This window comes from Zingiber officinale, chromosome 11B, assembly GCF_018446385.1.
Source record: "Zingiber officinale cultivar Zhangliang chromosome 11B, Zo_v1.1, whole genome shotgun sequence".
NCBI classification, from domain to species: domain Eukaryota; kingdom Viridiplantae; phylum Streptophyta; class Magnoliopsida; order Zingiberales; family Zingiberaceae; genus Zingiber; species Zingiber officinale.
The window spans coordinates 61,105,997-61,129,216 of record NC_056007.1 but is presented as its reverse complement, the minus strand read 5'-3'; the positions used below and the strand labels follow the sequence as shown (position 1 = coordinate 61,129,216).

Sequence of the window (23,220 nt, the reverse complement as noted above, 5' to 3'; positions counted from 1 at the left end):
TTTTATATATCTTGTTTGTAGGATTTTCTCTGTTACCTTTTGTAAAGATGATTAAATGAAAAGTATTTAAGAGTGACATATTAGACGCATTATAAAGTCATGGAGTAAGATTAAGGGTTCTGAACCATGTTATATTTATGTTAATATTATATTTTTTTATATTTATTTTTCAAAATACGCACATAAAAATCGGCTATCACACAATAATCAAATAAGAAATTAAAAAAATACAAAGCACCACTATTTTTTCCGGACGAACCAAAACAATACTCAAATAATGTAATCCTAATAGATGTTCACGATAGATCGAAGAAGAGTCGAGGAAATGGAAAAAGAACGCTTGATTAGCAGATGAAGTTCGGATTCAACGACATAGGAGGTCGATCTAGGAGCAAAGAAGAGGTAGAATCATAGAGAAAAGAAAAAGAGATGCTTCGAAAAGAGAGAGATGTGTTAAGTTAAAAGTACATAAAAATCTCAATGATGAATAGATAATTTTTTTAAATTTTTTTTAAAGTTTACTAAGAGTTTAAAGTTTGTACTCAGATAATTCTAAAATAATCCATTAAAATTTATGAAAGTTTAGATTTTTATATAATTTTAAAAAGTAAATTTTAATACGTATGACTTTTTAAACTCTATAAAAATTAAACTTGGATATCATTAAATTTCTATAAAATTTATAAAAATAATACACCTAATCATTTAAAATTTATAAAAATTATTAAAAGTAATTAAAAATCTAAAATTAAATAGATCCTCAAATGTGATTTTAAATCAAGAATGAATAACCCATCTTACCTTCCCTCCCAACGGCTCGAACCGCCCGACCAAACCCCATCCTCTCGAGTCTCAGTTCGAACGGTCACCGGGACCCACACAGCGTGTGGTCGCGCTAACTGAAGGCGGGACCCGGTCCCTGTCAGATCCACATTGGTCGTACAATCAACGATTACCTCAAACGTGTCGATCGCTGGGAGCGGCAGCGTAAAATATCTCCGCGCGTGGGGACCGTCACGTGTCGGTCGAGGAAGGGGATCAGCCGGTGAATCGGGGAAGCGTCGGGACACCCTTTTTAGACCCCATTCGAAGAGGAAGAGGGAGGCTCCCCTCATTTCTCTGCCCTCTATTTGTTTGTTTTTTTTTTCACTTCGTTTTTCTCTCGGCGATCTTGCGGCGACGGCCGGCGGAGAGATGGCGTGGCTGGCTCGAATGGCGTCTCCAGCGAGGCGGGTATGTGACGGCGTCGCCTACCGCCTTGGGTTCCGCAAATCCGGTGAGTTCTTCGCGCGATCGGCAGCCGCGACGCCACCGGGGGTGCTAACTCTTACCTCTCTGCCGCTTCCCCTGTTTGGTTTGTCTCAGGGCTGATGAGACTGAGGCGGGAGGTGCGCACGTGCGAATACGAGGACGTGCACGTGATGTGGGAACTACTGACGGAATCTGGACGGGCCGGGCCGTACCGCGCCACGGCGACGGCGGATCCGCCGAGGAGGAATCGACGGAACGACGGGGAGCATGCGTGGGCTCTTCTCTTCGTCCTCTGCCGCAGGTTCTAGAACTCCCATCCCTAACTTTTCCTTTTTCCTTTTTCCTTTTTGATTTTGTAAATACAGTGAGTTAAGAAGATGGCTAATGTTATCTATGATAACTTGGCCTTTAAAGTAAGTAAGTTTCTATGTCTGTTCTCGGCCTTAAAGACTCCTTATGTATGCCTGATATTAAATATCCAAAACCTTTGATTTAGAATTTAAGGATAATTGACTCATTGTGTTTATTATTATTATTATTATTATTATTATTATTATTATTAGATACCAATGAGATGCCTAAGACTATTGGTATATTCCATCCATGTGAGGTGATCATGCTGGCACACCTTTATGTGGATAATGCAGCATTTCGCTTGAAGGGTTAGCAACTAGTAAAAAATGGTCACTTAGGAGGCTTACTTGGCTAGTAAGCCATAGTCAATTAGATTTTAGGATGAATTTAAAATTAATATTTTAAATTTATTTGAGTGATAAAAAAAGATTATAATTTTTTTTTTGGGTTTAATTCATGGCCATGCTTGCGAAAAGAACATTGATTGATTTATCTCCATTAATAATTCATTTTTTTTTTCTATTGCCTTTTGGTCCTATAAAAGGAGCTAATATTCATTTTCAATTCCTTCCATCTTAGTATTTTTATTTCAAAATAAAATTCCTTCAATCTAACAAGATAATTGTAAATAAACTATAAACATTAAGTCAATTAACTATAAACTCGTGACTGACGTTGGTAGAGGTGACTCAACGACCAGCATTATTAAGTCAATAACAATGAATATTAAATCAGTGGCATAGGTATTAACAAGTAATATTTCAGCCACCGACGATAAAGTTGTTAGACGATCATTTTAAAGGGTGAGTAAATTCACTTAAAGGCATGTCTCAACAACCGAAGGAGGTTTATTGAGAATTTAAAGGAGATTTATCTATGTGTCATATTGAGACCCCACCGATTTGATGATTGCCACCCCACCAATTCGAGTTGTCGATCGACTTGTCAACGAGCTGATTAAAAATAATTATTCCCAATGAGTTTAAGGTAAATATTCCATGAGAATAGGCATTCCATATATAGTCAAATTTTCAATCAATGTAGAAATACTTATTTCATTAAAAACAAATATTCATACGAAACAAAATAAATACTACAAATATGACAAGATTTGCCCGTCAACCCCTAACAAGTCTACAATAGACCACCATGGTTCAAACTTTGTGACGATAATGTACTCCCTAACAAACCTCGGATACCATATGATGATTCAAGAGCACCATAACCAATTGTCGCATGCCTCTTGGACTAGGGGCGGAGCCATCCTTGAGCTAGGACGGGCTCCACACCTATTTAAAAAAAAAATTGAAAATATATTTTTGCCCCACGCTCCCACTAAATCTAAACTTTTTTTTTTTTTTACCGTGCGACTACTTCACCTCACGATGACGCCACCACAACGACGACGCAGCTCATTACTTGCCGCGTGACAGCCTACACCAGTGCCGATGTCGTTCTCCTTGTCCCACCTCGCACGCGTCTGATCGCAACTCGACATCGATTACAATTGCGGCCTCCCTTCTCCCTAACCACGCGTAATATCTATGGATTGCGCGACCATTGCTGCTGCCCCCCAAATCCGCTGTCACTGGCTTCCTCTTTGACTACCATAGTGTTATGTTCACTCTCCTTGACGAGAGTTTCGTCACCGCTGATCTCTCTACCAAAAGTGAAATCGATTCCATCCAGTTGTTGCAACCATTGTCACTGGAACACCAACGTCAGCCATGGGCCACCCGTAGCTTTCCCAACCCTGTGCCACCACCAGTCGCTTACCGCCGAGAGCTGCCGTTAGATCAATAATCAATAGGTAATTAAATTTATTTTGATTAATTAATTAGTTAGTTAATTAATGTCAATTTAATTAGATAATTAAATATTAATCAGTTTAATTGATTTTATAAGTAACACTCTTAATCTGTCAACTAAAATGATTTTATTTTGATTAATTAATTAGTTAGTTAATTAAGGTCAATTTAATTAGATGATTAACCAGTTTAATTGATTTTATAAGTAATACTTAGTTTAATTGGTTAGATAAAATGATTCGATAACATATAGATTAGATTATTAAATTGGTTATTGAAACACAAGGAATGAAGGAAAAAAAACTATTAACTTATTTTTTAAAGTAAAAGAGCATATATTGATAAGTAAAGTGAATTCTCTATCCAATATTAATATATCAAATTTAAGTGATCAACAATCTAACAAATTTTTTATAATTGATGTTGATGGTAGTTCTCTTGAACTTGATCCAGTATTACGTACTTCAATATGAAAATATCTTATTAATCAAAGGTATGAAATTAGACGAGCTTATATTATCCATCGACCAAATTCGGAAGTCAAAATCGACAATTCTAAAGTTACTGGTTTAAAAAATTTACTTGGTTCGAGTATTCTCCTTCGAAAGGTGTTGTATTTTACTTTCCATGCTTCTTGTTTGATCATAAGCATCCTTGTAATCCTGCATTTACGACAGATGAATTCAAATATTGGAAGCAAGTTAATGATGATGATAAATGCACATTTTGATGCATATAGGATGTAATACTTCATATATTAATGATGTGGAATATCTTGATAATTTGATAAATATATCTCATCATATTGATAAAGTGATGAATGCACAATCTTAAGAAGAAAAGTAGAACATATTGCGGCTTATAATTGTTGGTGCAATCGACCTCTAAGGTTTCGATGTTTGACAATATACCTAAGTTTGGTCCATTTGACCAAGGGTTGATCCAAACAGAACTTGATGTTTGGAAGAGAAAAGTCTAGTAAGGACTAGATGACTAGCAAAGGTAAGTACTACCCAACGGATAGGTAGGTGAGAAGTCTACTGAGTGACTAGTTCTAACTGGAGGTTAGGCAAAGTGGAAGTCCTGGTGAGTGAAGCCAGACCCTAGTGAGTGAAGCTAGGTAGTGGAAGTCTTGGTGAGTGGAGTTAGACCCTAGTGAGTGAAGTTAGGTGGTGGAAGTCTTGGTGAGTGAAGTCGGACCCTAGTGAGTGAAGCTAGGTAGTGAAAGTCCTGGTGAATGAAGCCAGACCCTAGTGAGTGAAGCTAGATGGTGGAAGTCCTGATGAGTGAAGTCGGACCCTAGTGAGTGAAGTTAGGTGGAGGAAGTTCTGGTGAGTGAAGTCAGACAATGGAAGTCTTAGTGAGTGAAACTAGGCAACCCTAGGGGGAGATAACTCTAGGTTATACTTGAATTCTGTTAACACTGTATTACCTTACCATTTTATCTATTGTGCTAACTCAGTATTGTAGGGAAGTCTAGCTAGATCTACATGTTGACCAAATAGCTGACACGAAGTCCAGACAGGTCGACGGGCTGACTGGATGTCTGGCAGGTAAGTTAAGGCAAGTCACTGGAGGGGAGTGACTTGGTGAAGACACATTCTCAGTTAGGGAACTGTAGACGTCGATCCAACTTAGATCCATTTTGGAAATATAAGTTGAGATCGTGACTAGATTCTGGTCTTGAGGAGACAGAATCAAATTACTACTATATTTGACTATAATTGTACTAACACTTTATTTTGCAGGATAGTATAATTTGTATTTACCTCGAACTAACATTTTCTTGCAGGAAAGTGAGTTGCTGGAAAATGTTGGTCGAACGCCCGGAGTTGGTTCGGGCACCAAGAAGGCAAATCTTATCTTCTCCAGCTAGGAGCGTGCCGATTGGTTATATGATGTCACGGTCCAGCTGTCCGGAAGGGATCCGGGCGCCAGGAGCACTCCTATAAAAGCAGCCTTTTACCTGGAGTAGAAATAACAACTTCTTCTATGACTGCTATGTTGCGCACTGCTCCTGCGACGCTACGAGGCTTCTCTGACAACTTGCGACTCAATATTCTTTTCTAGTTGTCGGTATTATTTTAATAATTCTTGTACTAAAGTTTATAATATTTTACGAATTATTAGTGATTGCCCAACGAAAGCACTCGACGAGTGCGAGTCTTAGAGTAGGAGTCGACAAAGACTTCGAACCAAGTAAAATTAGTTTTGTTAGCGTTGTGCTTATTATTTTTCGCTGCGTACTCGAATTACTAACAAATTTTCGACAATCGCTATTCACCCCTCCCTCCCTCTCCCTCTAGCGAACTTTATGATCCAACAAGTGGTATCAGAACATGTACCACTTTGAATTGGTGCAACCACCAATCAGACAAAGGGGTTTTTTTAAAGAAAAATTATACATCGTTTGCGTTTTAAAAATTATTCTTACGCCTTTCATTTTTTCTCTCCAATTTTTTTTTTCGAAAAATTCACTCTCATTTTTTCACTATTAGTTAGAATTGGTGAAATATCACATCTGATAAAATTTGTCATTATTATTATTTTCTATTATTTTAAAAAATATTTATTATTATTATTTTTGAAATTTGTAAAACACCCATATTTCTTTATCTCCCACACTATTTATCCCAAGATAAAATCTAGGAAATTATTTCTTGTTTATTTTTTGCAAGTATACCAATGTCTCTTCAAAAAGGACGAAGCATCCACGAACAACTACCATACGATCAAGAAGATTTCAACTACTGGAAGCGAACAATGGAATGATTCTTAGGAAGTTTAAATTTTGATAATCTGCTGATATTGAAAAAGCCTTTTCGGGATTCAGAATTGAACAAAAATATGAGTAAACTAATTTGTAATATTTTACCTAATAATATTTTATGTAGACTAGAAAAGCACGAGAATGTATATGAGCTTTGGACCCAGTTGATCAAGTTTCACGAGGAACCGATAGAGCTAGAGGATCAAGACGAACTAGAGCTCGGATTAGAGTCCGAATCCCTAGAGTCATCCTCAGAATCGGACCAAACCAGCTTTAGGGTGGATCAGAACAAAAGTCATAATTCGAATATGAGACGACGATGGACAATCAGGAGAATCCGAATGAGGATTCAAAAGGTAAAGTTGTGAATTCAAAATTCAAATATCATATAATATGTTTTGAATGCAGTAAAAGAGAGCACTACAAAAGTAAGTGCCCCATCTATAAGACTCGAACCACACAACCAGAGGTAAAGGAGAAGTCAACACCTAAAGTTCGAAAAGGGAAGGAGCATATCCAATGTTTCAATTGTAAAAAGATGGGTCACTACAAACCTCAATGCCCAGAAAGAAAACCCAAGGATCCAGGGAGAGCAAAAGTTAGTAAGTTTACAATACATGACAATCTAATTTTTTCTACACATGTTAGTAAATTAGATAATTATCATTGCTCTAGTTTGGATTTACCTCAACATTAGATATGCATGCTCAACTAAATAAATTAACTGATAAAAATCTAAACAATAATTTAGAAAATAATTCTTTAATCTTTAAAATTTCATATTGTTCAGGAAATTAGAAAAACAAAACAATATTTTGAAAAACAAAATTCATACACAAGAAAAAATAATTACCAAATTATTAAGTCTAGACTTGGATTACAAGTCTAAACTAAATTTAAATAAAAAACTAAGATATAATCAAGTATTTTTTGATTATGAAATTAATCAACAAATGTAATAACAAATAGAAACATAAATTAAAATTCATAAAGTCTAGATTTAACTTAATTAAAATACATAAATATTTAAATAAACCTAATAAAATAAATATTCAATAATTCAGGGGAGGCTCCAAATTAGTTGGCACTTTCAAAATTAACCTACCCGGTAGGGTAATTAGGATCAGAGTAAAAAGGAACAAAGTTTAACTTGACTTACAATACTGATGTAGTTTTGGATGATAGTAGGTTAGGGAAGCTCAGTCTATGCATATCTATCAGTCTATGCATATCTAGAAAGATATGGCTTCGACCTGATGCATTTGGCTAAGTGAAACTAACTTAAGCTACCCTTAACGAATTCTAACTAGTTAGACCAATGTTTTGTACTAAATTCAGTGGATATGACTATTTGAAAAACCTCGAAGGCATGGTTATTCTAATGATGTCCAGGTGACTCACCATAGCCCAGAAGTTTATCCAAAGAATGCCTGTTTGTTGAGCCCAAAGCTAAACCTGAATCTAACACAAAGTTAAATCAAACCCTGAAATTGAACTTAACTCATCTCACAAAAATTATAGAATTCCTTATTGAAAATAGAGATCAGGTGAGATGTCTAAGAAATTAAAATTAAATTAAATTTAAAATAAAATAAAATAAAATTAAAATAATTAAAATAAAAATTAAATAAATAAATTAAATTTAAATTTAAATTAAATTATTAAATTAAAATTTAATTAAACTATATTAAAATTTAAATTAAATTATTAAATTTTAATTTAATAAAAAAATTAAAAATAAATAAAAATAAAATAAAATAAAATAAATTAATCTAATTAAACTAGTTTAGATTAAATTAAATTAAATTAAATTAATCTAATTAAATTAAATTAGATTAAATTAAATTACCTCTAAATAAATTAAATTAAATTATATTAAACATGATTAAATTAAATTAATCTAATTAAATTAGATTAAATTAAATTATATTAAACTAAACTAAATTAAATTAATCTAATTAAATTAAATTACCTCTTAAATTAAATTAAATTAATCTAATTAAATTAGATTAAATTAAATTACCTCTTAAATTAAATTAAATTAAATTAAACTAAATTAAAATAAAATAAAATAAAATAAAATAAACTAAATTACCTCTTAACTTAAATTAACTTAAAAATAAAACTTAAAGCTTAAAATTAAACCTTAAAATTTAAACTTTAAACTTAAAATTTAACTTTAAATAAAAATAAAAATTAAACTTTAAACTTAAAATTAAACTTAAATTTAAAATTAAAACTTAGACTTTAAACTTATAATTAAAAATTAAAATTAAAATTAAACCTTAAAATTTAAACTTTAAATAAAACTTTAAAAATGGAAATTTAAACTTTAAAGTTAAATTAAAATTAAAAATAAATTAAGTTAAACTTAAATTAAACCTAAACTTAAAATTAATATTAATCTATGTTACTTTGCTTACATTTCAACTTAATTTAACAACTTGAAATTCACAACTTACTTAATTTAAATCTCCTTAATTCTTAACCTTAATTAATAAAAATTAACTTATCGCCTAACTTTTTTAACAGATTAATTAATCTATTAGTACTCTCAATCGAAATCCTTTTATAAAATTATTTTTAAAAATATTTTAAAAATTATTTTAAAATCCTTTTAAATATTTTAAAAATCCTTAAAAATTATTTTAAAATTCCTTAAAAATTATTTTAAAAATCTTTTAAAATTTATTTTAAAAAAATCCTTTAAAAATTATTTAATTTTTTTTTATATTTTAAAATCTTTAAAAATTATTTTAAAAATCTTTTAAAAGGTTATTTTAAAAATACTTTAAAAATTATTTTGAAATCCTTTTAAAAATTATTTTGAAAATCCTTGTTAAAAAATTATTTTTTTAATTTTTAAAAATTTTTTTTTTTAAAAAAAAATATTTTAAAAACTCTTTTGAAAATCATCTTAAAAATTCTTTTAAAAATCATTAAAAAAACTCTTTTAAAAATCATTTTAAAACTTGGACATTGAACTTAAAACTTAAATTTTAATTAAATTAATTAAAATTTATTTAAATAAAAACTTAATAATTAATTTGTAAATAATTAAAAATTAATTCTTCAGTCTAATTTTATTTAAATAACTTAGGTTGACTTCAGTACCTTAATTTAAGGTAATTAAAACATTAACTTTACTCTAAGTCATTTCTAAATCAAACTTGTCTTTACATTAAAATATTAATTAAAATTTTAACTATTTTAATTAAATCATAATTAAAGATTGACTTAAAATAAACCTTACTTAACTTTGTTTAATAACTTTAATAAATTTAACTTCAAATTAATTATAACTTTAAACTTAATTAATCCTAAAAAAAAAAAAAAAAAAAAAAAAAAAGTAAATGAAAAATTAAATTATAACTAATACTTTCATAAATCAATTAACTCAATCAATACGAAATTTAAATTGTTTTAATCAAATAAGTATTAAATTGAGTTCGTAACAAATGACTTATTATTGAGTTAGTAACAAATTACTTATTATTACATAAACAAATTGGTTATTATTGAGAATAATCGATCTTAATCAAACTTAAAATACCAAGTATATAGAAATACTTATATAAATAATATACTTGATGAACATAAGTGTTACTAACACTTAATCCCCTAAAACACTTAGCTAGAAAAATATGCTAAGGTTTTGAAATTTAATATACCTAAACCCCAATGTTAACTTAAGGGGGAGTGTTAACTTAAACTCAATTAAAATTAAAATTAAAATTAAAACTAAAACTCAATTAAATTAAATTAAATTAAAATAAAATTTAAACTTCAATTAAATTTAATAAGTATCAAATTATGTCTACCTTAGATAATGCATGTTAAGCATCTCTCCAAACGCATAAGATTATCATATTTGAAAATCTAGAATTGTTGAGATGTTAGGAAAATAAAATTAAGTCATACTATAATGATCAACATTTAGTGTCTCAATCTTCTAAAGTCAACCACAAACTTGTAGACTCGGACACATAGGTGGTTAATAGGGATTTTCTGAGATAGTATCAGGTTAAGTGTCAACTTAAAGGGGAGGAAGGAATAAAATACTTTGAAAAATCTTCACAAACTTTATTTAAAAAATATTTCTTAAAATATTTTCAAAACTATTTTTACTTAATCGTTAAAAAAAATATTTTGCAAATTACTTTCCAAACTTATTTTTTTTTACACTTTTCAAATATCTATTTTGAAAAATATTTTGAAAATTCACCTTCCAACTTAGTGTTCTTTTGATTTGGATCAACTCCCTAGACACATAGGAAGTTTTCCTTGTAGTTAACAAGGATTCCTAAGGTGTGTCAAGTTGAGGGGGAGTCCTGATTGAAAGATAAAATATAATTTTCAAAACTCTTTCAAAAAATACTTCTTTTTAAATTATGTTGAAAATCTTTTAATACTCTTTTACAAAACTCTTAGTTTTTAACATTATTTGGAATATTACTTTGAAAACAACGTAAAATATATTTTGCAAAATTCTTATTAAATTTTTGTGCAACATATCTTTAAAAAATACTTAAAGATTTTTTTTTTAAAAAAAATGAATGTCAAAAGTTGCTTAAAAAGTAAACTTAAAAACTAACTTTAAAAATTAGTCTACAACACTACCTTTGAAAATTATTTTGAAAGCCCCCGTTACCAAATATTATTGTTGGCGCAAAATCAAAATAGAGAGTAATCTTCAGGTTATATCTTTTTGATGTGTGCCAAAGGGGGAGAGTGATCTTAAGTTAGAAAAGTTAAAGGAGAGAGTTATCTTAAGTTAGAAAAGTTTAAACATTTCTAATCTCTCAAACTTTTCGAATCCCTTTGAGTTTCTCTCAAACTTTTCGAATCCCTTTGAGTTTCTCTCAAACTTTTCGAATCTCTCAAACTTTGAGAAATTAACCCTTAAAGACCCAAACCTAACTTAAGAAAATTGTCAAAAATTAAAAAGTGAGAGATTGTTGGTGCAATCGACCTCTAGGGTTTCAATGTTTGACAATATACCTAAGTTTGGTCAATTTGATCAAGGGTTGATCCAAACAGGACTTGATGTTTGGAAGAGAGAAGTCTAGTCAGGACTAGATGATTAGCAAAGGTAAGTCATACTCAAAGGATAAGCAAGTGAGATGTCTACTGAGTGACTAGTCCTAACTCGAGGTTAGGCAAAGTGGAAGTCCTGGTGAGTGAAGCTAGACCCTAGTGAGTGAAGCTAGGTAGTGGAAGTCCTGGTGAGTGAAGCCAAACCCTAGTGAGTGAAGCTAGGTGGTGGAAGTCCTGGTGAGTGAAATCGGACCCTAGTGAGTGAAGCTAGGTAGTGGAAGTCCTGGTGAGTGAAGTTAGGCCCTAGTGAGTGAAGCTAGGTGGTGGAATTTCTTGTGAGTAAAGCCGGACCCTAGTGAGTGAAGCTAGGTGGAGGAAGTCCTGATAAGTGAAGCCAGACAATAGAAGTCCTAGTGAGTGAAGCTAGGCAACCCTAGGGGGAGATAACCCTAGGTTATACTTGAATTCTATTAACACTATTTTTGTAACACCCCAAATTTCATGATTTATAGTTCTAAAAGACCTTATTAAAATCTAGAAATGTTTTAGAAAAATTCTAGAGATTTTTAGAAATTTATAGAGTATTTTTATGCAATTTTTGGAGTTCGTTTGATATTTTTACCAAGAGGAAGAAGTAAAAGAAAAAAAATAATATATGTTGAAGCCGGGTTTTGAACCCAAGATCACGAACCCGAACCCAAGTCTTAACGAACTCAGCCCAACCATCTGGTCTACGGGTGTTTTGTTAATAATATATGGAGCGATATATATTTAAGTAGTAGTTAGGAACAGTAAAATAATAGGAAATAAAATGGTTGCAGCTGGGATTCGAACCCACAAGTTGGGCTTTAAGCAGAACGCAGCCCATCAACAGACTAGTCGAACTTTCCTTAACTAAATCTATATCGAAATATATTTAAGTAGTACTAGTTAACAGAAACCTTAGAGTATTAAAAGGAAGAACTTAGGGATTAATTACGAAACCTAAATTCTTTCCTCACCCTTCCTCTCTCGACGCGAGCGGCGACTCTTCTCCTCTCTCGCGGCGGAAACGAAGAAGAAACCAGGTTTGGTCTCCGGCGCCAGCGAGCTCTCTCCTCCACGGATCCTTCACCAAGCCGAACTTCTCTCGGCAAGGTCTGCGCGGGCACAAGAAGAAGCCGCAAGTTTTCAAGCTTTGAAACCCTAGACCTTCCTCTCCTTCGGTTGTAAGTCCAAGAATCGTCGATAAGTCGCCACTCACCTGCAGTAGGATAGCTCAGATTGTTCCTTTCCTTTTTCCCGAGAGCTTTGGGACAGATTGTAGGTGCTTTGTGCTTTTGATCGGATTCTATGCTACCTAGTTGCATCTGTGCTGACCACTACAGAACCTTGTTTTTTAAGCGTGCATAAAGTCTTATTATAAACTTGAAACACAATAATTTTCTAGATCTTTAATGCTGCACGTAATTGGAAACTCCTTTGTTGTTTGTTGCTTGTTACATCTATAGATTCCAAGCTAATTAATGGAAGTGTTTCTGATATCAATTTGGCTAGTTTTACAGTTCTATGTAGAGAATTAAGGCATGAGATGAATTTTGAAAGTTGGAAAACTACTTTTACAGAATCATTGCAATAGCACATTTTAGATGTTTCAAAGATGCAACAAAATGGATTTTCCAGAATTTGGATAGCCCTTTTAAGTTGGCTTTTGAAGTGGTACAACTTGCCTTTTTGGAACAGATATGCTTAGCTTGGATGGGAACTACGGTTTGGTAGTTTGCACTTGGTGATAAAATTCGAGTTTATCCCTGCTAGTTTGATAAATGTCATGGGTATTGCTTGCTGTTCCTTGAAGCACTGGGTCTAGTATAGCAAGTTTTAGTTGCAATTTATCAGTTTCCTCATGCTTTGCCTTGATTGGAAACAGCTTAGAAATGTAGACCATTAAGTGCATACTTTTCTTTAAGTATTTAGTTCTTTAGCAGTGTAGATTTTAGATAAGCTTAGTATGCAGAGTTTTGATAAGCTTAGTATGCAGATTTTGTTAAGCTTAGTATGCAGATTTTGTTAAGCTTAGTATGCAGATTTTAGATAAGCTTAGTATGCAGACTTCTGTTAAGTTAGTATGCAGATTTTTATTAAGCTAGTATGCAGATTTCTGTTAAGCAAGTGCGGATTTTGTTAAGCTAGTATGCATATTTCTGTTAAGCTATGATGCAGATTTTTATTGAGCTAGTATGCAGATTTCTGTTGAGTATTAGTGCAGATTTTTTATAACTATTGTATGTGTAGATTTCTTTTGTATGCTATGCATGATTATGTGTTACATAGTTAGTTTCATTCATAGATGCATACGAAAGATACCCTAACAGTATTTTGAGTTTAAGAAAAGTATAAGAAAGATAAAGAAAAGTATAAGAAAGATAAAGAAAAGAAAGAAAAGGTCGAGGCCTTAAGTAGATCCCAAAGTCAAGACTTTAGGGATTTTGGCACACAAGGTGCCTATTAAAATGCCGAGGCATTTAAAGAAGAAGTAATTAAGATTATAAGTATTTTACTTTTAAGAAGAGGCTAGTACCCGACTTCCGAGGTTGTCGTTAAACAAATCCAGGTGTCCAATTCCGAGGTCTTGACCCTGGTAGACCGAGCTCCTTTTAGGATTGGTGGCCAGCTACCCCAACCTATAGGGAGCGCGCATAGTATGTACTTGCCGGGCCCAAGAAGAAGTTGATTACTATTTTGAAGTATTATAAGTATAAGTTTTTGAACAAGTAAAGCAAGTTTTACATAAGTATAAAGTATTAAAGAATAAGTCTTTAAGCAAGTGAAATAAGATTCAGAAGGTGTTTAGAATTCAGTAAGTTTAGTTCTTTATGCTAGCATGATTGTATAGATTTACTTTACATGTTTAGCCTTTCAGTATGTCTCTTTCACTAGTAGATGAGCATGGGTAGATTTCCTTTTGAGCATTCAGTTTTAGATTTCAGTATATCCTCATGCATATCGAGATTTTGTGAGTTAGATAACGCTTACTAAGCAAATTTTGCTTATAGACTACACTTCCTCTTACTGCAGATACAGGAAAGGAAAAGATATAGAAAGGAAGGCGACAAGGTGGCGCGGATGGTGTGTGATGCCAGGACTATGGAAGCCTTGGGACTTAGTTTAAGAATTTATTAAGATTGTCATTTATTAAGAATGTATTAGATGAGTCATTTAGTCTTCCGCTGTTAGTTAATTGTATGTTTTTATTTTGTTTCCGTTATTCACTACTTGCATGGTTTGATTTCATTAAACTGCGTGGTGATGTTATTCCTTTTGTGTGTTTGATATGTGTTCCAGCCGCCTGCGGCTGTGTATATTATGTTATGTATGTCAGTTTAAGGTCACCGGTACAGGGGAGACTCTGCCGAAATTTTTCGGTAGGATTTTCATGTGATTTTTAATCATACCGGTTAAGTAGAGTTAGTAGTTAAGTAACGGTCATCCTTAGAGAGTAGTAGTAGTAAAAAGGGTGGTCGTTACAATTTTATCTTACCATTTTATCTATTGTGCTAACTCAGTATTATAGGGAAGTCCAGCTAGGTCAACGGGCCAACCAGATAGCTGGCACGAAGTCCAGATAGGTCGACGGGTTGACCGGATGTCTGACAGGTAAGTTAAGGTAAGTCACTGGAGGGGAGTGACTTGGTGAGGATGTGTTCCCAGTTAGGGAACTGTAAGCGTCGATCCAACTTAGATCTATTTTGAAAATCTACGTTGAGATCGTGACTAGATTCTGATTTTGAGGAGACAGAATCTAATTACTACTCTATTTGACTATAATTGCGCTAACACTTTATTTTGTAGGGTAGTATAATTTGTATTTACCTCATACTAATATTTTTTTTTGCAGGAAAGTGAGTTGATAGAAAATGGTGGTCCGGATGCCTGGAAGGGATCCGGGTGCCCGGAGTTGGTCCGGGTGCCCGGAGTTGGTCCAGGTGCTCGAAACTGATCCGAGTGCCCAGAAGACAAATCTTATCTCCGCCAGCTAGGAGCGCGCCAATTGATTGGATGACATCACGGTCCAGGCGCTCGGAAGGGATCCGGGCGTCCAGAGCACTTATATAAAAGAAGCCTTCTACCTGGAGTAGAAATATCAACTTCTTCTACGATTGCTCTGTTGCGTACTGCTCCTACGACGCTGCGATGCTTCTCTGACAACCTGCGACTCAATTTCCTTTTCCTGTTGTCGGTATTATTTTAATAATTCTTGTACTAAAGTTTGTAATATTTTGTGAATTATTAGTGAATGCCCAACAAAAGTACTCGACGAGTGCGGACCTTGGAATAGGAGTCGACGAAGGCTCCGAACCAAGTAAAATTTGTTTTGTTAGCATTGTGCTTATTATTTTTCTCTGCGTACTGGAATTACTAACAAATTTTCACCCCCCCCTCTAGCGAACTTTACGATCCAACAATAGTAACTATTGAAAGCATTCGATAGTTGACTTTACAAGCATGCACATTTAAAGGGCATGATGAATCTTCATCTTCTAATAATCACGAAAATTTTATTGAGATGATAAAATTTATGGGAAAAATGAATGAGAATATTAGGGACATCATCTTAGAGAAAACTTGAAAAAATGCAGAGTATACTTTACCAGATATTTAGAAAGATATTTTGAATATTTCTTGCCAATCAAGTGAGAACTAAGATTCGTAAAAAAAAAATAGAGGATGCAAAATTCAGCATTTTAGTTGATGGAGTAAAAAATACATCTAAGAAAAATCAGATGACTATTGTATTAACATTTATGGATATTGATGGTTTTGAACCAGAGTGGTTCTTTGCCATTGTACATGTGACTGATCATCTGTTGTAACACTTAAGAAAAATAAATTTGATGCTCTTAGTTGTTATGATTTGCATATCCACAACATGTGGGGGACAAGGATATGATGGTGCTAGCAATATGCGTGACTCTTGGAATGGATTACAAGTTACTATTTTGAAACATTGTTCATGTGCATATTATGTACATTGTTTCGCTCATCTACTTTAACTAGCATTAAGTATAACCTCCGAAAAAGAGGCATCCATTTGATTATTCTTTTCAAAATTGAATTCCATTTGTAATCTCTTTAACACATCTCCTAAATGTCATGTTGAGTTACTTTCTACTCAAAGAATTGAAGTTGTGCATATGGTAGCTATTGGTGAACGTGATACCGATAAATGATGAAATCAACTTGAAAATTTACTATGGCCAGAAAAACTCATTGGAGTTCTAATTTTAACTGAATTTGTAACATGATTGATATGTATAGCTCTGTGATTACCATGTTAGAAAACATGGTGTATGATGGATCTTCTAACTCTATCCATGGTGAAGTTAGTGGTTTGTTGATAGTTATGAAGTCTTTTAATTTCATATTCATATTACACTTGATGTAAAAGATAATGGAGTTAACAAATATGCTTTGTCGAGCATTGCAAGAGAAATCTTTAGATATTTTAAATGCAATGGACTGTGTTTCAACTACTACAACTTTGCTTCATACTTTGAGAGAAGAAGGATTTGTTATTCTACTTAATTATGTGAAAAAAGTTTGTGCTAAGTATGACATTGAGATACCTCACTTGGAAGTTCATTATAAATCTGCTAATGTCATTCTTGTCAACAACATAACTTAATCATAGTTGAGTACCACTATTGATTTGATGTATTTACTGCTGCAATATATTTTCAAGTTGAAGAGCTTAATAATAGATTCAAGGATGAGACAGTCGAACTTCTTAAACTTAGTTGTGCTTTGGAACTTAAAAAAAACTTTAAGCTTCTTAATATTAATCACATCTATCAACTTGCTGAGAAATTCTATCCTTTTGATTTTGATACACAAGATTTGCACTGCTTGAGAATGCAATTGGATCACTATAAGATTGATGTTGTCGGTCATGACAAATTTCAGAATTTATCACTATTTCTTACTTATGTTAAAGATTAGTTGAAATAAATCAATCAAGAACCTCCAATTTGATGGGCAGATAATTTTTTTCATTTGTTATAGTTGCTCCTGTCTTGGACCGTTGCTTGCATCACTAGCTAGTACCGAGGTTGCCCTGTTTCTTGTTCACTATGCACGTCGCGTGCCATTGTCAGCTGCCTTCCTTCTCAAACGTCGACATGAAGGGATCCTACTTGACCTCCACGCCCATATGGCTCTGCCTTTCGCGTGCTGCTTGTGCAACGTAACCACTCCAACAACTCTTGTTAACTTAGCTCAAGATCGACTCTACAGACGAGGGGAACGCATGGCTATGGGTCATGGATTGTCTTGTCGCTAATTCACATTACCCAAATGTTAAAAAGATTAACCAAAGTGGGTCGTATCGATCCTTCTATGGCTTGCTCCCACTGTGACCTTCCCTCGCCATGTTTTGTCGGATTTGGCCCCATCATAATCAGAGAACTTGCCATGTGCTAAAGATCCATATTGGACGTGATGATACATGGGCCCCATGAAGGATGAGGAAGATTTGAGAGTCCATAACACCTCCATTGTAAAGCGATCGAGAGGATGTCGACGCTCAGAATGTGAGGTGTCATAGTGCTTGGATTATCTGAGTGTCTAGCTTCTCTCTTGACGCATCCTGGCGCTATATGTGGACTTAGATTTGACATCGTGGCCGAGAGTCGTTCCTAAAAGAAAAAAAACTGAAAACTAATAATTAATATATTTCTAAAAAATATATAAATATAGTGGTCAGAACTGAATTTGTAGAGTGTGCCACCATCCTAGGCTCCTAGCTCAGGTTGGGTTGGGAATGCTCCCTTAAAATGACTCGCTCCCGTATAAACCCACACTTAGCACGGCATAACTCGAATGTTTGTGGGATGTGCTTAAGCCGTTGACACACTTTATAAGTACAAGTCAAAATTCTGTCGGTCTTTTTTATCATCTAGAATACGAGATGTCCCGATAAAAAATTATGGATGGTTAAACCACCAATCAATGAACAAATTGACGTGTACACTCTTTGGAAGTCAACGATGAAGAGGATGAGGTGGTCCTGAAAAGTACTTCAATAGAGGGTTAGATTTGCGTCAGGGAGATCCCAGCAGACCATTCCGATATTCTAAGTTAGGGTTTGTCTGAAGTAATATGTGAGAAGAAAAAGATGGAAAAGAAAGAGAGAACCTGATGGACTTGTAGAGAAGTCCAAAATTGGGTAGAATTCCCTCGTAATTACCTTTGTGCGTGTTTATATAGCTGTCAGAAGAGCATCTCTACATTAGATGTTGTAGAGGCCGCATGCTCTTCCATCATTCTCGTATGTGACAGTGAGGGGACCTGATTCAACCGTCATTAGTTGCCTCTCTATTCATTAAATGTCACGTATAGGAGACCAAATCTCACAACCTCGTAACCATTTCTCTGTTGGTGCAGTTGGTACCAATGATCAAATTTATGTTTTGATGAATGACAAATGGATTAAAGTTAAATGTGTTGTGATCTAACCTTTCTACCAAGTGTGTAGAATATGATTGGTCTGACACCAAGCTAAAATCAAGCTAGGTCTAGAGGACCTGATAGCTGGTGTAGAAGTCTAGATAGGCCAAAAAGTGATCCGATATCTAGCGGGAAGTCTGGTTAGGTTCGCGGGACCTGATAGCTGGTTGAAGTCCAGTTGGGTCTGCGAACCTGACAATTAGCAGGAAGACCTGGTGGACCAAGGTAGATTCAAGCGATTTTGCATGGTAAGTAAGATAAATCATTGGAGGAAAGTGTTCCCATCATGCCCTAGAGGAGTCCCTGCCCGATAAACGAACAATATCTCCCCTGTAACTATGATAATATGAAACATATATACAATGCCACAAGGCTACTCACAAGTAATAATCAATAGCCATACAGCTGGAACATACACAACCATGCAGTTTATATACACATCCCACTCGGCTGGAACAAAATGATCACAACCATGCAGTTGTATAATAAACAACCCACACGACTATATTAAAATATAGCGAAAAATGAAAGGAAAACCCATAAATAAAAAACAAAAGACTTATTAGCCGGCTAGGCTTTACACAACCACAACAAGACAAATACAAGGTACTAACATAACAAAATTTTAAAATAAAATTGAAGTGTACAATGCCAAGATTACAAATACGTAGGGATGTAAATGAACCAAACGGTTCGCGAGATATTCGGAGCTCGATTCGATAAAAAGCTCGTTCGATTTCGTTCGTTTATCTTATCGAGTTGAGCTTGAGCTCGATTTCGAGCTCGACAGTTTTATCGAGCCAAGCTCGAGCTTAAGGATATTCGGCTCGTGAGATCGTGGACATGTTTGTTTATAGGCTCGCGAGCCAAAAAAACGAGCCTTAAAATGAACCTTAAAAAGAGCCTTAAACTGAGCAAAAAAATGAGCTCTAATACGAGCAAAAAAAAACGAGCTCTAAAATAAGCCTTAAAATGAGCTTTAAAATGAGCCAAAAAATGAGCTCTAAAACGAGCCAACAATGAGCTCTAAACGAGCCCGAAAATGAGCCCGAGCTCGTTTAACGAGTTAGGCTCGTTAACTTTGATAATCGAGCTAATAACGAGCCTAGCTCGAACTGTTCGCGAGCTTGATAATTTTAAAATGAGCCGAGCTCGAGCCTTGTGATAAAAGCTCGATTCGAGCTCGAGCCGAGCTCGAGCCCGAATATAACTTAAACGAGCCGAGCTCGAGCCTAATACTGTTCGTCTCGGTTCGGCTCGTTTACATCCCTACAAATACGTAATACAAGAAACGTAGGAAACTAAACTAGAAAATCATTCTTGGATGTGACGTGGAACCTATAGATAGGATACTCTAAGTGACTCCCAATCATTACCTGCTACATGAGGAAAAAGACAATACACAAATGCGGCGGTAAGTGCAGGTCACTCAATAGGTAATAGACAAGATAATGCATGGTCTATATAAAAATATGGAGATCAAAACATACAATCTCAGTAGAGAAATAAGAATATGATTATACTGACATAATCAATACATCTAAACATAACCGATATAATGAATATACATACCCAATCTGGATATAATGCATAAGATCATGATCACCCACAACATAATAAACATAAATCCCAATCTGGATCTAACACATAAAGTCATGATCGAAAATGATATAATAAATATACATACCCAATTTGAAACTAACATATAAGGTCAAGATCGTAAATGACATAATAAATGCATATACTCGAATCTGTCGAATACACATGGTGTAATAAAAAGTAAACTCACCAGAGATCATCAACAAACCTGCTCGTAATACCTGAACAATATAACTGACAGCATATACATGTATAATAAATGACATGTATGAAGCATGATAACCATATACAACAATCATTGCTCATACAAATGCAACATATCACAATCATATGTAGCTAGTATCTACTAGACATGTATACAAATATATCTCCACAAGATACACCGCGTATCATATGCAAATGCGCATGCATGCCACATGGTGTCACTCCTGCCCGCCCCTCCACCTGTCACGACCCCTATGTGGCTGAAGGGTCGGGATAATGACAATTGTACAATCCTCCAAAAAACACTACTCTCGAGTGGCTGAGGTGATAATGCGCTAAGTAGTTATCTAACTACATATCAATGGGGTCCCTGACTGCTCACAACGCCGGATATCACAACCCCTAGTGACCGGATGGCACGACAGGATAAGCGACAATTGCTCTAGCTACCACTACCCATGAGTGGTCGAGTATGCAGTGCTAACAAATACTGACAACCCATTCAACCACAAGGGAGACATTTGATTGTCAGCATGCAATACAAATGATGAGCATGATGTAATAATCATGATACAACCACGATCATCATCAATATAACACCTTAATCTACCATAAATACCTCTAGTACAATGATTCATCTAATACAACACTAGACAAGTACACACCACACACGTATGCATCATATAATGTAGGTATAATTAACATGATACCTCTAATATCACACCAGACACAAAATCACCAATATAGTTATTATCGACATAATATTCCTAATAGTCAGACACATGTACACGCAACATAAATACAATCAATATAGTTCCTCCAATAGTAAACACCAGACATGTGTGCACACACAACATGCAACTAGACAGTCAACAAGGTGACTCCTATAATTCATACCCAACATGTGTAACTCAACATCAAATGCATAATTAGCATGTTAACTCAGTCAACAAGATATTCCCTATCATACATACTCTACATGTATATACACAACAAGTATAGATATTCAAAAGCTAAGACTGTATATGAAATAAATATATCATCTCAAAGGTCAAGCACAAGTATCAAGCAGGATAACCATACGGATATATTTAAGGTAAAACAACCTAATCCATCAATCAAAAATAACCATGCACTAAGTTCAAAGAACTAAAGAGTCCAGGAAGAAATACCTACCTTTATATAATACGTCTCTGAAAGAATCCCCTCCCACCCCAATGTCACGCTGCTCGTCACTGATCAAGGTCTTGCGTGTACATATATAATTTATCTAATTATATACACTGCAAATATATGAATCACACACCAAGATAAATAGCTAACACTAACGCATTAGCTAACCCTGGTTAATTTCCCTTCTATTGATTGAATCAGAACTATTTCCCACCCTAGCTTAAACCATTCATCTTCTTGGTTCACATTAAATCCTTAATTACCTTCAATCCTTCCACAATTGCTTAAGATGGAAAACCCTAAATGTTCCAAAATCAATCTAGATTAAGTTTAAGCATGATTCCCCCTCAATTCACCCAAAAATAGTAGCTCCAATTAAACACCTAATCTGACATCAATTTGATTTCAACAATCCTAATAGAATGGATCAGCAATAGAAAAATCTAGAGGAAAATCACTGAAGAAAACTCACCCTGATGTACAAATAGTAATCAAATGCCTATACCCCAATAAAACACTGCTCTGTAGATACCAAACCTAGCAATAAATCAACCATTACCAAGGATTAACCCAGATCCTACTCTAGAGCAATTAAGTTTATGAAATCCTGGCAATTGGAAGTAAAACTTACCCTAATCAACCATCTTATCCAACTTGGATATCTTACAGAAGTAAGCCCCGAAGAGATCAGTGATCTGCTCAGCGAGATTCTGTCAACACGCTGTTTGGATGCCTCACATTAGTCCCGATCGGAAAAGAACTTTACATCAAGAACTAAATATGTAAAATCCATGAATTCTCAAGGTTTCGGATGAAGCATACCTCGGTTGGTCGCCCCCCGGTGGTGGAGCTCGATCTGGACCTTGCTTGTGGTGGCGCGGGTCACTACTCAAAGAATAAATTGACGAGAATGATCGTCGTTGGTTGATCTACTAGGAACGGCATAAGCAGAGAAGATGACAGTGCCCTAGGGTGTAGAACTGCCAACAATCGAACTCAAGAAATCGCCGAAAGAGGTCGCAGCTTAGCAGGCAATAGGCTGAACAACACAGGCACTGTTGAGATCTAGCGGCGACACACCAGATGATGCAGTGAGGGAGAGGCTGGGAATGAAGGAGCACCGCCGGTGATGGAAAGGGAGAAGGAAGACTCGGCGCTGCAGCTCGCGAAAATCAGAAAAGAGGAGGATCGCTCACTCTTGAAGCTCTGAGGGTAGATCCACGCTGGCGATGGCGAGGGAAGAAGAAAAGAGTCAGGGATCGAGTGGACAGAGCGATCATGGTCAATGGAGGGGAAGAAAGGAAATCATAGAAGAGGAGAAGAGGCCACGACGTTTAAAGGTTAGGCACTGTAGCAATACCTTTATACTTGGGATTAAATTGATTAAACCCTAAGTTAACTCCTCAATCTACTCCTACTTAATGGTTATTCCAATTAGACCTCCTCTGAGCCTAATCAGTTCATCCCCTTAAACATATCATATGGACTCCATTTAAATACCATTTTTTTAAAAAAATTTCTGAAAAATCTAATATAATT

At 34.6% G+C, this 23,220-nt stretch overlaps 1 protein-coding gene and 1 long non-coding RNA gene across 3 annotated transcripts; one reads left to right on the top strand and one right to left on the bottom strand.

Annotated features, from left to right (window-relative positions):
* Positions 1 to 1,080: 1,080 nt before the first annotated feature.
* LOC122034548 lies at positions 1,081 to 1,754 on the top strand. The gene is made up of 2 exons (XM_042593844.1): positions 1,081 to 1,276; positions 1,366 to 1,754. The coding sequence occupies exons 1-2, from the start codon at positions 1,195 to 1,197 to the stop codon at positions 1,557 to 1,559; spliced, it is 276 nt and encodes a 91-aa protein (XP_042449778.1). The 5' UTR covers positions 1,081 to 1,194; the 3' UTR covers positions 1,560 to 1,754.
* Positions 1,755 to 2,623: 869 nt separating this feature from the next.
* Positions 2,624 to 22,994, bottom strand: LOC122034873. Of its 2 annotated transcripts, XR_006126807.1 has the most exons (5): positions 22,504 to 22,994; positions 22,313 to 22,402; positions 22,154 to 22,218; positions 3,996 to 4,075; positions 2,624 to 3,390 (listed from the first exon to the last, which is right to left on the bottom strand). It is a non-coding gene; the product is annotated as an uncharacterized LOC122034873 (long non-coding RNA). The 2 variants fall into 2 exon arrangements; XR_006126806.1 differs by lacking the exons at positions 2,624 to 3,390; positions 3,996 to 4,075 and having other exon boundaries at positions 20,118 to 22,218.
* Between the last annotated feature and the right edge of the window lie 226 nt (positions 22,995 to 23,220).